Source organism: Onychomys torridus, chromosome 13 (genome assembly GCF_903995425.1).
Source record: "Onychomys torridus chromosome 13, mOncTor1.1, whole genome shotgun sequence".
Classification (NCBI taxonomy): domain Eukaryota; kingdom Metazoa; phylum Chordata; class Mammalia; order Rodentia; family Cricetidae; genus Onychomys; species Onychomys torridus.
Window position 1 is genome coordinate 36,123,228 of NC_050455.1, and position 13,399 is coordinate 36,136,626.

The 13,399-nt window shown below is 47.2% G+C and overlaps 1 protein-coding gene across 7 annotated transcripts in view; it reads right to left on the reverse strand.

The window, feature by feature from the left end:
• Positions 1-9,505: 9,505 nt before the first annotated feature.
• The window catches only part of Sema6a (semaphorin 6A), a 122,487-nt gene continuing 118,593 nt past the window's right edge, over positions 9,506-13,399 (reverse strand). For all 7 annotated transcript variants that reach the window (XM_036204720.1, XM_036204717.1, XM_036204715.1 and 4 more), the window contains one exon: positions 9,506-11,064. In XM_036204720.1, the coding sequence (XP_036060613.1) occupies positions 9,863-11,064 (1,202 nt within the window). In that variant the 3' untranslated portion in view covers positions 9,506-9,862. The remainder of the gene's footprint in view (positions 11,065-13,399) is intronic.

A 13,399-nucleotide genomic window follows, 5' to 3' on the forward strand; every position in this document is an offset into this window, starting at 1 on the left:
CTGGGGCACAGAGTGTAAGATTCCTGGCCCAAAGGCAGTGAGTGAATTTACAGATGATTCCCTGGAGGGACTTCTCGGCCCCATTCTCCAGGCCTGGGCATCCTACTCAGAGGCTTCAGTTTATCTAACACAGCACAGTGGAGCCCTGCGTGGTAGAGGAGGCAGGTTTGTCTAGACTACCCATTTGGGAATGGACTAGGAAAGCTGCACTGTAGGATTTCCTGCCCCCAGGCCACCACGTGGACATCATCACACGGCCAGAATGCCACAACAATGAAATGGAAACAGAACTCTTTAGTGTCTAGGCAGGGTAGCAAGGCTTGCTTAGCCAGGTACCACTGGTTGCTTTTGTTTTTAGATGAGAAATAGCTGGAGCTGGGGGGGTGGAGAGCACACGCTCACACATGGGCACAAAAGAGCAAGAGAAAGCAAGAGAGAGAGAAAGGGTGGAGGCAGAGAGGGGGAGGAAAGGAGAGATTGATTTTCATTATAAGCAAGATGGTAGGTAACTCAAAGTCATTTAATTTGATGATATAGAGGGCTGGGATTCTCATTTTGTCAACCACACTGGGAAAGGGAGATAGAGTAGGGTTTTGAGTTTTTCAAGTACTCTTTAAACATGTGCCTGGTTTTATTTCTTCACTTTCCTGAAGGGTGGACAGGGAGGCATCACTAAATCTATTTTTTCAGGTTCAGAAAAGAACAGGCCAGAAAATTGAACTTCTGTCCCAAAAGGTAACCCACAGAGAGCAGGGCCAGCTCCCATCTCAGCTGCCTTGCCCTGAGAAAGGAAAGTGCCAAGCTAGTAAATGAAGAATGATTGTTCTTAAGAGCCTCTGGGGGAGGGGCTTGGAGCATTTCTTTCCCACAGGGCCACACCCCCTACACACACACACACACACACACACACACACACACACACACACACACAGATACACACACATACACACGCAGAGCTCTGCCCCTGGTCTCAGATCCATCTGTTGCTCTAGGCAGGTAACAGGAGAGAGGATTGTCTTGGGTAACTTTTTCCTTGAGGACAAAATGGTCCCTTTGGCTTCTGGACCAGAAAGCCCAACAGATTGAGTGACAAGGAAAAGTTTTTGATCTTGCTATTATAGTCACCTAATTAAAATGAGATGCAGATGCTCCAGCACCTAGTAATTTTCACCTCACTTACTTTGGCGGCAATTACAGCCCTTCCCTACTGACTTACACTGTTTAAATTACACAGGCAGAGGAAATATGACTATGTACCTGTTTCTATTCATACATATACGTCTAACACATTATCTTTTCTCCCGAAGCAAGAAATGTGATCACAGGCTTTCTCTTCACCCTGGAAACAGAGGAGAATAAATCTTTGGCTCTTAAGTAAAATTAAACACCAATAAGAATTCAAATCAGCTGACACCTACACCAACCTTCAACAGACAATTTTGTCACACACACACACACACACACACACACACACACACACACACACACACCCCTTGTCTCCAGGAAAGGAGGAGGCAGGCATTCAACAATGGCAATCCAGACTCTGAAATACATAACCTCCTTTTTGAAGTTAACTGGCTATTGACTCTGACCCTTTGGATCAGGGAAAGTTAATTGCTTCCAAAGTTGTTACCCTTAATGAGTGCATAATTAAGTAAACAGCACTGCAGTACAGGTGGGATTACATACATGTTTTATGCCCAAATTACTGTAGTTGATCACAATCAAGGCTCCTTATTTACCGCAAAGCACATTTGTGTATAGGGAAAAGCCTACATAGATTGGAAACAGGCCTGTAATTGTCCAACAAGCAAGCTAACAAAACACCGAGCAATCATAATAAAGAAAACAGTGGGATCCAAGAATGTCCACCTTTAGCCCTGTCAGCAGGATCTTAAATCATCTGCCCATGGCTGGAGTAGGTGGGCATCTTCAGACTGCTGCGGAGAGGTCCAGCCTGGTGACTGTCCAGCCACACTGCCTGGAGACTACACGGAAGGCAGCTCCTTCTCTCCCATACAGCATGCTGTTTTAGCTTATGTGCTCCGGGAGGTCTACTCTGTGGCTCTTACAGAACAGGACTTGGGGCATAGATGAGGAGGAGGGAAATGGGAGGTAGAGGACAGATATTGTTTCCTGTGTCTTGAAATATTGTTCTAGGCATGCTAGCAAATTAACTGTTCACATCATCCTGTGAGGCCGGAGAGACAACAGCGGACATCCCTTCCACACCTTTCTTTTCCTAATTACCTCTGTCTTTTGGAGGAAGAAGGCTTGGAAAACTCTCCAAGCTGCCAGGTGTAGGTAGGACAGATCTTTGTTTTTATTTAGTTTCGGTTTTTTTTGTTTGTTTTATTTTGTTTTGTTTTCCTCATGCAGCCCGGGTTCTTGTAAATCGCTGAACCTTCTTTTGAGACCTGTGTGGAGGAAGCAGCTACCAAGGCTGAGTCGTTTACCTTTTTCTGTGCTTGGAGGCAGGCTATCACCATGCGTGGAGTGGCAGGGTCCACCCTTAGAAGGACAGCCACCATGCTTGGCTCTGGCTCCTTCTTGTCCTCCTTTATTGAGCGTTCTTAATAACATGGCTGGCCCCAGGACTCTGCAGACGCAGGAAGGAAGAGTTCTGTTCTTTAATTATGGAAAATCATCGGAGCACAATGGCCCTAAAATAGAACATGTGCACTGAGCCCTTATTTGGGGGACTTTATTGTTGTGACCATCCCTCTTGGGAAACGCCGCAGGAGTCTCTTCCCTTTCAGTGAAGCTGGGTAATTGTGTAACCCGAGGTGTCCCTGAGAGAGCTGCAGGGATGATGTCAGCACACAGGTTTGTGAAACAGGACTATGTTTCCATGCTAAGTGCTGCGCTAAGAGGTCCCCCCCCCAAATTCCAATTTCTGTAAAATGGGGATGATCATGTTCCTGCTGTCCATCACACTAGGCTAAGATGGAGATCAAGGGGTATATGGACAAGATGTTTGCAAATTACAATATTAAAAAAATGCATAATACCATGTTTTCGGTAATTGGAAACCAAGACTTTCTCTAGGTGATGGGACCATTCCACTTTTATTATTATTATTTTTTAAAGATAGCCCTACTATTAAAATTCATACTTTTTCACTGACAGGACAATAGTTATGCAATTCAGCGTCCTCATCGGAGGGTGGGCACACCATTTTGTTGAGAGCAGCCCACTCTCTCGCCTCTCCTCCACATGCTCAGAAAGATGTCATGACACCCAAGAAGTGATCTCCTCCCGGTTGAGTTGTCACCATTGTCCTTATCAGGAGGAACCTAGGAGCCCTGGCCCAAGTGTCTTTTGTCGCTGGTTTCTTGGTATCTGGTGGTGTGCTCAAGGTCACCTTCATCTGTTTTTTATTGTTGTTGCTGGAAACCAGTGAAAGCTGCTTCAGATTTCATGGCTCCCCACTCTCCCTTTTCATTATCTTCCCGGATTTGGGCCATTATAACAGTGGGCGGGGCTAGCAGGATGGCGGAGTTGCCTTGGGGACAGTGGTGGTAATGAATCTCTGGAGAACCCTCCTTCTGAATGTCGTTAGGAAGACTGAAGAAGCTGTTAGCCACCTTGGCCAGTGTCGCTGGCGGTAAGGGACCTGCATAAAGCTCCCGGAAACCTCCTCGGTTCACATTTCTGAATTTGCCGTTCATCATGACCCCACACACACACCAGAAGTGCTTTGGTTGAACCCAGGTTTATCAAGAAGAGAGGCGACAACACAGTGTTTCTGGAAGGACTATTTTCAGAAGACATCAATTCTGCAATTACGACCTCTGTTACAGTTTTGGTTCAAGAAGAAAGCCACAGCATAAAGTGTGTGTGTGTGTGTGTGTGTGTGTGTGTGTGTGTGTGTGTGTGTGTACATGAGCATGCATGTTTTCTGATGGGGTTAGGAAACTCCGTGCAAATCAGCTGCCTCCCTTGATTTGCTCAAATTTCATTTCCATTACTCCCAGGACATCTGCACATTTTTTCTGCCCAGCCACATTTAATGCACATCCATTCTGCCCTGACCCTCCATCGAGGTCAACCTCCCCCATCTCAGGGGATGTACAATACTCTAAATGGAATATTGAAGATCCCCATCTGTCTGGTAGTCCCAATCAATAGATGTGAGCCCTTCCATCCCGCTTCTGTAGGAGAGACACGTCACCACCTGGTTTGAAGACAAGCATGAGATGGGGTTTCTCAGGGTTACTGGTCCAAACAGCCAGCTGTCACAGGGCTGAGCCAGGGAAAGGCTTATGTTCTTTGTCACATTACTTCATTTCTGTGGGCTTCTTTTAAATTCCTCCTATCTCTTTCTTTCCCTCCAGCCAGATGGGCCAGTGTCTGAACTCAGAGGTATCTTTCTGATACTTTCACTTGCTGAATGACTTCGTTCTGAAAGAGCCTTTGTTTTGACAGCAAAACCTACGCGTGGAGGTTCTGCAGCATCGTGGTGGGCTTCTGCCAAACTGCAAGGCTGAGTTCACCGGACACAGAATGTAAGAAAAGAAGTCAGGTCCAAGCTGTCCGCCCTGGACCCATGAAACACCTAGCCTGGCATCTGTATGGGGATGGTCACTCCTTAGGCACAACAGTTTAAAGACACCCCGCAGAAACCTCCGGTCTCGTCAACAAGCAGCAAACATGGCAATTAAAAATCTGGGTTGTCTGAGATGTTCTTTTCCCATCTAAGTGGGAGCATCCCTGGGGCTCCAGCAAAAATGCCTGCTATACCTGTTCAGCCTCTGTTGCCTCCTCGCAAGACCAGCCCGAGCTGACTGCGGCAGACGGCACCAGATAAATATCAGGTTGCCCTGGAAGGAGAGCCTACCTCACACCTAGGGCTCCTGCCCACCTCTTGCCTTGGCAGAGATAAAGATTTCCAGTATGCTGAGCTAGCTGGGGAAGTGTGGGGCCTGTGAAGGAGGATTGAGGTTGAGATATCATAGAGGGGGGACACCAAGTCTTTCTATTAAATGCTGCTCTGAGGATCTGAGTGAATGGGGGTAAGAGACGATGGACTTGTTCAGCTCAGCTGTTCTCTATCAGCTCTGGGATCATAAGCAAATCCTTCCCTCAATCCCATCTTCCCCCATTATTATTATTTTTTAATGGAGCAGCTGTGGGCCATCCTTCCAGTTCTATGAGAGGACACTTGGGGACAACTGGGCAGGACAAACTTGCCAATCATGCAAGAAGAGAAGCCTCCTCCTCCTCCTCCTCCCCTCCTCCTCCTCCTCCTCTTCCTCCTCCTCCTCTCCTCCTCCTCCTTTTTGACTAGCCTTGGAAGGACAGTTTCAGAGTGGCTTTCTGTTTTCTAGCCATGGAGCTGGATGAGGGCTTTCCCCTTAAGTTACATCTATCAATGGGGCATATCACTTGGCATGCTTCCAACTGCCTGCACCTATGCCCTGGGACCAGCTATTTCTCACATTGCTGCCAGGTGGCTTTTTAAGGGCATGGATACACGTGTTACTCCTTCTGCAAGCAGGGGAGGGCTCTGGTGCTCAGTAATTCAAATCCTAGCATGTAAGAGGTCTTGCAGTCCATCCTCAGCCATGTCCTTACAGGTTCTCACAGGCCCCGCTCAAGGCAATCCAAGCGTTTCCTTTCCCAAACACAACACAAGCTGCCTTTGCATAAGCTAGCTCCTTTCTGGACTGGATGGCCAGAGAATGCTTCCTTTAAGGACCAGCTCAAAGGTGGCCATGTTACCTGGGTTCTGGGGAACTTGTTCAGTACTTTGTCCTTAACTTTGAGTGGTGATTAAAGGAGCTATGCTGATCTCTCTGTGCAAATGAGGAGACAAAAACAGTCAACTCTGTGCCCAATGTGTTGGCACTATGGATGTACTTCAAGAAACAGTGCTAGTGAATATGGCCAATTATGTGACATGCTTATAAGAAAATGCCATTATGATGATAATTCACTAGATATAATGACTATATATCACTAGATACAATGACTATATACCAATAGAAATATGCATTTAAAAAAGAACACAACTAGAAGTGATTTATGAGAAGATGACTGGGCCAGACCAAAACATCACTCTGGATGTGAACTGAGGCCCACCCTGCGTCTGCAGCGTCTCACACTCAAACTGGCTTAAAACATGTTTTTCCTACTAAAGGTCACAAGTGAAACACCAGAGCCAAAGACTTGTCTAAATAATCATTTTTAAAATGCCTCCAAAGGGGAAAACCTGACATAGGCATCTCATAACACTCTCCTGGGGCTGGGCTGTCAAGCTCTTCATCCCAATGTGACTCCAGCCACCTTCCCAGTTACAAGAAAGAAATGCTAACAGGAAGCAAAACCCAGCGCCCTCCACCTTATCCATATGTAAGAAGGCGGAAGTCACATCTGTGCAAGGATCTATTTTTAGTGGACCCTCCACACTAAAACCGTAGCCTTGATCTCTAACTATCAAGTCTACCGTAAATGTTTGATGAGGAACAAGCCTGTAAAAAGAAAGCACACGAAATGAATAGAGGGAGTTGACGCGTGTTCTGCCTTTTAATTACTGAGGCTTCTGCTAAACTCCTGCTCCAAACTGGATGCAGGCAGAGAAAACGCATCAATAAGTTGGATGGAGGGAGCAGGCTGAGGATATAGCAAACGAATAGTCTAACTATGTGGTTATTTATACTGTTGAAACCAGATAGAGGTAGAAGAGAGAGAATGTATCCTAAAAGGGCAGGGGGGGTGGCTAAAAAAAATGGAAATTGAAGACGTAAACAAAAGCATTCAGGACACAAAAGATACTGTAGAACAGTCCGGTTTTATTACTCGTAAGTAATAAAGAGCCCTTTCCTTATTTTTCTTTCTTCCCCCCTTTTATTTTTCATTCTTTTCTTCTTCTTTTTTCTTTTTTCTTTTTTTTTTTTTTTTTTTTAACCACAACATACATTAAACTGTGAATCGGATGTTAGGGTGTGTGGAGACGGAAGGAAAAAGTGGTGACATCACAATATTTTTACAACTTTACAACCAATGTGAGTCCAAGTCTGTGGCATCTACAGTGTCTAGCCAGGGTGGAAGGCAAAGGCACGCTCAGGTTCATGGATGATCCCTCCAACACAAGGTGAGGGCGGAGAGGGACATGGAAATGCTGAAGACTAACTCAAGACACGTGGTACTGCAGGGTTAACACTATGAGGAATGGGCTGTGGGATGCAGGGCTGTGGGTTTTGACACACAGGTCTCTGTAACACAGCTGAGGCAATGGTACCCATGAACATGGGTACCAGGCTGGGGCAATACTCTTGGGAACCAAACGCTGGTGAGAAGGTCACAAGGTAATCAACACCCATCGCCTTTTGAATTCTTGGATTTGCAAAGAAAAGGCCAGGGGATAACAGTATGTTTCTAGAAATTCTTTGTGGTGTCAGGGCACAGTGGTTACAGGCAAAATAAAGCCCAACTGCACCTTATGGACCCCCAAAGAACAGCCTCAGTGACCTGCCAAGGGACTCTTGAGACAAAGGGCTGTGCACCTGTCCTGGCTGGTGACTGCTCTGATTGCAGATGCAGCTCAGTCACTAGCCAACCCAAATTCGTCCTTGTCAATCTTTTTTTTTTTTTTTTCCTGAAAGTTTTTTTTTTTTTAATGATTTGATTTTTAAGACAACACTAAATCCAGACCAAACTGGAAAAAGAAAGAGACAAAGAGACCACCGAATAAACTGTTTATATGAAAAACAATGCCAATAGTTACAGTGTGCAGACAATTCTTTGTTTATGAGGGAGTAAACAAAGGTTCCTTCTGTGTGCTTTAGCAAATGAAAAATAAGGGTAGAAAACAAAACAAAACAAAACCACACACACACACTACTCCCTCTCAACCCTCTACAAACAACAGATAAAGGAATTGAAAACAAAACAAAAGAACCTTTGCCCCAGAAAAATGGATTTTGCAGCATCCATTGTGGTTTGCCTTGTATTTTTAGGGTACCCATTAATCACAGCAGGGACCAGCCTGCCCGGTCTACTTCCTCATTTCCTCTGTGCATTGCATGGGTATGCTGAAGGCACAGCTTGGAGACTCCTCCCATTTGCCTCCCCAAGCACCACACAGAAAGTTCACCAGTCAGTGGACACAGCAGAGATGAGGGCTGGGACTTCAGACCCTTCTCGGCTGGCTCAGGAGGATGTCACCATATTGAAATGATCTGGGAATATAAGGGGAGCAGAGAGCTCTGGGAAAGGGGACTTGCCACCCACAACACTCGTGACGAGGGGGTGTTACATGCTTGTAGCACAGCCAAAGGTGGTTGGAGTTGGCACAGCGGAAGGCATCAGGGACTAAAGGATGTCACCCAGCCTTCGGATTACAATCATCACAACTGCATTCTTTTCCCATCTGCTTGACTTTAGTCTTCCAGAGGGCGGAGTGGAGGGTGGGGCTTAAATAAACATCTGCATTTATTTCAAGTAGGAAAAAAAAAAAGTTGATCATAACGACAGTTTACAAGTGTATACAACTCAGGGTGTAAGGCACAAATTTACATGTGGAAAACAGGCTATTCACAGATGTAACCCCACGAAACACTCGTGTGATCAGATCATTAGTGTATGCAAGGCAGCAGCCAGCATATTAATTAGTTCACACAGTTTGTGGATTTTTGTTTGCTGTCTCACATGCAAGGTGAAATGAGATGGGGGGGGGGGCTTCACAAGCTGGTGCCTTCATGACAGTGGGAGTCTCAGACAAAGCCATGTTTCCGGCAATGGGGCATAGGTGCCATTCTGAACATTTCTGTCCTGGTTGGAATTTAGGATCTGGAAGGATTTTTAAACTTTTTTTTTTCTTGGCTGGCGACTGAACTGACAATTTAACTGGGAGATTTAAATCAACATTCCCCTCTAAGCACTGTCCTTTAGCTACTGACCCGACAGTCCAAACACAAAGCTCAGAATTCCAGCTCCAACTTATTTACTCAGTGAATTTATTGTAAAAATAAAGAAACTCAATTATTCCAGTTAATGGATTTCACGTTAAATATTTTAACTTCCCACGGGCCTCTGCAGAGCTGTTCATACGGTGGCATTTGGAAGAGTCTTTTCCTTGAGGAAAAAGAAAAGGGTGAACAATAAATAAGAGTTACTTGCGTTAACGGTCACGTTATTCATTAAGAGCGAAGAGGAGCAGAAATCTATGACATCGTTGCCCAACATGGCATTTACCTGCTTTAACAAAGCTGTAACACTGGCGGGCATTTCACAGTATCTGCGCATAGTAAACTTCTGCCATTGTTAAAGTCTGAGTTAGAATTATCAATGAATTCTTTTTTAAAATTTTTTTTTAAATTTTCATGGTTTTTTTGTTTTTGTTTTTGTTTTTTTTTTTTTTTTGGAAAAATGTATATGTGTTTTAAAGTTTTGAACGCTTTAGCCCAGTTTGGTAACGTCCCAAGCAGCCAGGGACAAAATGTTGTGGTGGTTGTTCACATGTGAGTGAGTGTGTGTGTGTGTGTGTGTGTGTGTGTGTGTATTGAGGTGCGTGCATGTGAGTGTGGGGTGTGCATGTGTGTTCATGTGGAGATGGGGTGCGGATGTGCTTTTGGCTCATGTTTGTGATGATACTGAAGTCTTTCGTGAGTCCGACCTGCTTGCTGTACGATGTGGGGGAGTGTGAAGGAAGAGAATGGACGTGACTTGCTAACCTTCACCAAACCACATGGCCTGCTTTTCAAGAGTGTCCCCTTGTCCCAGGGAGGAGGACCCAGCGTCCTCAACTCCTCCAGGGCCATCTTGGTCGGGTGGATACTCGAGGCAGTGGAGACCTTGCTGAGCTGGGTGGGTGCCTCGCCTCGTCTGATGCTTCTACTCCTGGCCCCAACCCCAGGGATTATGTACACGCATCATTGGGCTTCATGGATGTGGAAAGGGGAGCAAAGGAGGGTTTGGGGGGTACATCTGGCTTTAGCGAGGGGGTGCGCTTCAGCCCCGACCTCGTCAGTGAGTTGTAGGCATTGAGGCTGGGCTGCCTCGAAACAGTCATGGCCTGGCCAGGGGGCTGGGAGCTGTGCACCTGGATAGAGTCCACCCGCTGCGGGGCGGGAGGCGGGTTGTCTCCCCGGCCAAAGCTCTGGTTCCTGGAGAGGTGGGAGGAATTGGAGGAGTTAGTATTGTTTCTTTTGAGAGTGGTGGCCTGGTGGCTTCTCGTGAGCGAGTTCGTGGGGTAGCTCCTCTTATACTCAAGCCCATAGGAAGAGGAGTGGTGCATTTCCAGCCGCTTGCTTAGGCCGGTCTGGGACAGCGAGGCTCCCGGGGGGCCCAAGGAGGCCTCGCGTTGTGGAACTTTGGGGGGCAGGCTGTCCAGGTTCTCCACTAGGTTCACCCCGTGGTTGGGACTCTTGCTGCTCAGATGCTCTTTGATGGTCTTATATTCCAGCGTGGCAGCCTGGTCCTCCAGCGCCATCTGAGCCACCACCTCGCTCATTTTGGGCTGATCCACGTACTCATGCTGGTAGCCCTGCTGCGTGATGGGCAGCACCACCACGCTGGGGATGTGGCTTGGGGAAGCCCGAAGGGGCAGGTCCGTGGGAATCACCGGGGAGCCCATAGGGGGCATGTCCTTGGTGCAGGCATTGATGAGGTTCTGATTCCTCTCCCACTCGCGGCTGCCGCGATTGGGCTTCCGCTTCTGCTGCAGCGTCGGGGTGGATTCCGGGGTGGGCAGGGCGGTGAGGTCTAGGTGGTGCTGATCAGCCTTGATGAGCATCTTGGCCGTGTTGCTAGGCGTGGCCAGCTTGCCGTTGTGCATGAGTGGCGTGAGGATGGCCTCCGGCTTCGGGTCTTTGGACTGGGTGTCCCCAAAGAGGCCACTGAGCTTGGTGACACTGCTCATAGATCCCCGACGCGAGTGGGTGAGCTCTTTCTCCTTGCGCTGCACGACTGCCACGTCTTTGCGCCGGTGATCGCACACACAATACACGATGATGCCCGAGAAGACGGCCCCCATGACAAAAGCCAGAATGACTGCAATGGCCAAGAGGGTGACAGGTACAAGCTGGTCGTTGCTTTTGAGGTAACTTTCCCGAATCACTCCTGTAACAGACATCGCACATGACATTAAGAAACAACAACAACAACAACAAAACCATACTGTGAGGCTTACTGGTGTTTGGCAATCACACTGTTAATTAATAACAGGAATAAGTGACAACAGCACCTCTGGATAGCTTGTCTTCAGGGCGCAAACATGAACTAATTAATCCTCCCTGCCCCCATACCACCCTGGCCAGGCCCAGGATGCAGGTACATTAATTTTATTTGTTGTCTTCTTGGTGGCCTTCATTCTCTCTGGTCCGTGATTTCTCAACTTCTTTCTAAGGATGATGATGGCAGGTTGACAATTTGTTTATCTGTCTTTTCCTTTTGATCTTTTCCACCTTCTATAGAATTAGAATACATGCACTATCCTGAGTTTGGAGGAAGCAGCAACTACTTTATGCATGTTAAATGAGCAAATCGCCTAACAATCCAAGTTTTCCACTCTGTCTTTTCTGATGACAACAGCGGGGCTCTGTCTGGAGAAAGGCATGTTTGCTTTTGAAGCCACAAGAGGATGGAGGGTTTGTGTCACCACAGTGAAAAATAGCTGAAGCACACAGGTTACAATATTTACATTTATTTTGCATCAAAAAAGGAAAACCCACACTGGATTTCAGGTAAGTGTGCAGCAGCAGTGAAGGAGTATTTAAATCGGGCCCGCTGTGGGCTTGTAAAGTGTCAGTTCCCATTATTACTCTTAGGGCTTGGCTGTCACTATGAGATTCTTCAGCAGAGCTGATCTCTTCGATTTAATAAAAATTAAGTGGCTACCCCCATCTATTATCTTCCACTACATTAACCAAGAAGCTTGGTTTCTGGAAAAAAGTTGCCTTTTCTATCCTGCTTAATCAGCCACCAAGCTGAGCGGCTCTAATCAAATACAAACACTGAAGCTTTTATTTTTTAATACCAAGTGTGAACAGACACTGCAGCCCTCAGATCCTAAGTGCTTGATGCCGGTAGCTAGAAAAATAAAATCTCAAATACTTCCATCCCTGCCTCTGGAGAGCGAAAGAACATGAATACATTAGAGGCACCGCATGAGGAAATGTAAACATTGTTCCTATTATGGAAAGATGGCAAGACAGAAAATGTACCTTGTCTGGTCTCTGGAGACACATTTTTCACCTGCTAAATCAACTCTTTCTGGAATGTGTTTAATGTATTTTGCTGGCAAGTGTAAGTGGCACTGAATTAAAATGAAATGAAATAGAAATCTCTATCCATTCCCAAACTCACACCACTCATCCGTTAAACTTTGGTGATGGGTGTGGCTACATTTTAAATGTCACAGCCCATGACACAGCTCTGTCATGAGGGGTTTTCTGACTACAATATTTTGATCATTCAAGTGATGGTTTAGAAACCAAGAGGACCTAGCTGGAAGATCACACTCTTCTCTCTCAACGATCTTCTTCAATTGTGACATCACTTGTGCCTGCCTGGGTGGGGGAGGGGGTGGGGGATAGGGGTGGGATGGGAGTGGGATGGGGGTGGGAGATGAGGGTGGGATGGGGTGGGAGATGAGGGTGGGATGGGGGTGGAATGGGGGTGGGAGATGAGGGTGGGATGGGGTGGGAGATGAGGGTGGGATGGGGGTGGAATGGGGGTGGGAGATGAGGGTGGGATGGGGGTGGAATGGGGGTGGGAGATGGTGGGATGGGGTGGGAGATGGGAGTGGGATGGGGATGGGAGATGGGGGTGGGAGATGGGAGTGGGATGGAGTGGGATGGGGTGGGTATGGAGGTGGGATGGGGTGGGTAGGGTATGGAGGTGGGATGGGGTGGGGTGGGGGATGGAGGTGGGATGGAGGTGGGATGGGGTGGGGTGGGGGATGGAGGTGGGATGGAGGTGGGGTAGGGGATGGAGGTGGGATAGGGTGGGGTATGGAGGTGGGATGGGGTGGGGTAGGGGATGGAGGTAGGATAGGGTGGGGTATGGAGGTGGGATGGGGTGGGGTAGGGGATGGAGGTAGGATAGGGTGGGGTAGGGTGGGGGCCGGGAGGTGGCTGTCCTGTGACAAAGGAGTCTGACTTCCAGTGGGAGCAAACAGAGTAGCAAACGCCTTTGAAGATGCAAAATTTTATGATGAAACAAATGCCCCTGGTGATGAGGGACCGAGGTCCCCCTCGGAACACAAGCGGGAGATGGTAAGCCACTGAATCATTTCCCAATGTGACATTTTTCAAATATTTCTTATCTTTAGGAGTTTTTTAAAGGGTAAAAATCAAAGAGCAGGAGGGGGTAAAAACAGCAAGGAAATGTGGTTCTAACTCACACATTATATGTGTGGTGCTCCCCAGACGATGGGGTGTCTTGCATTCAAATA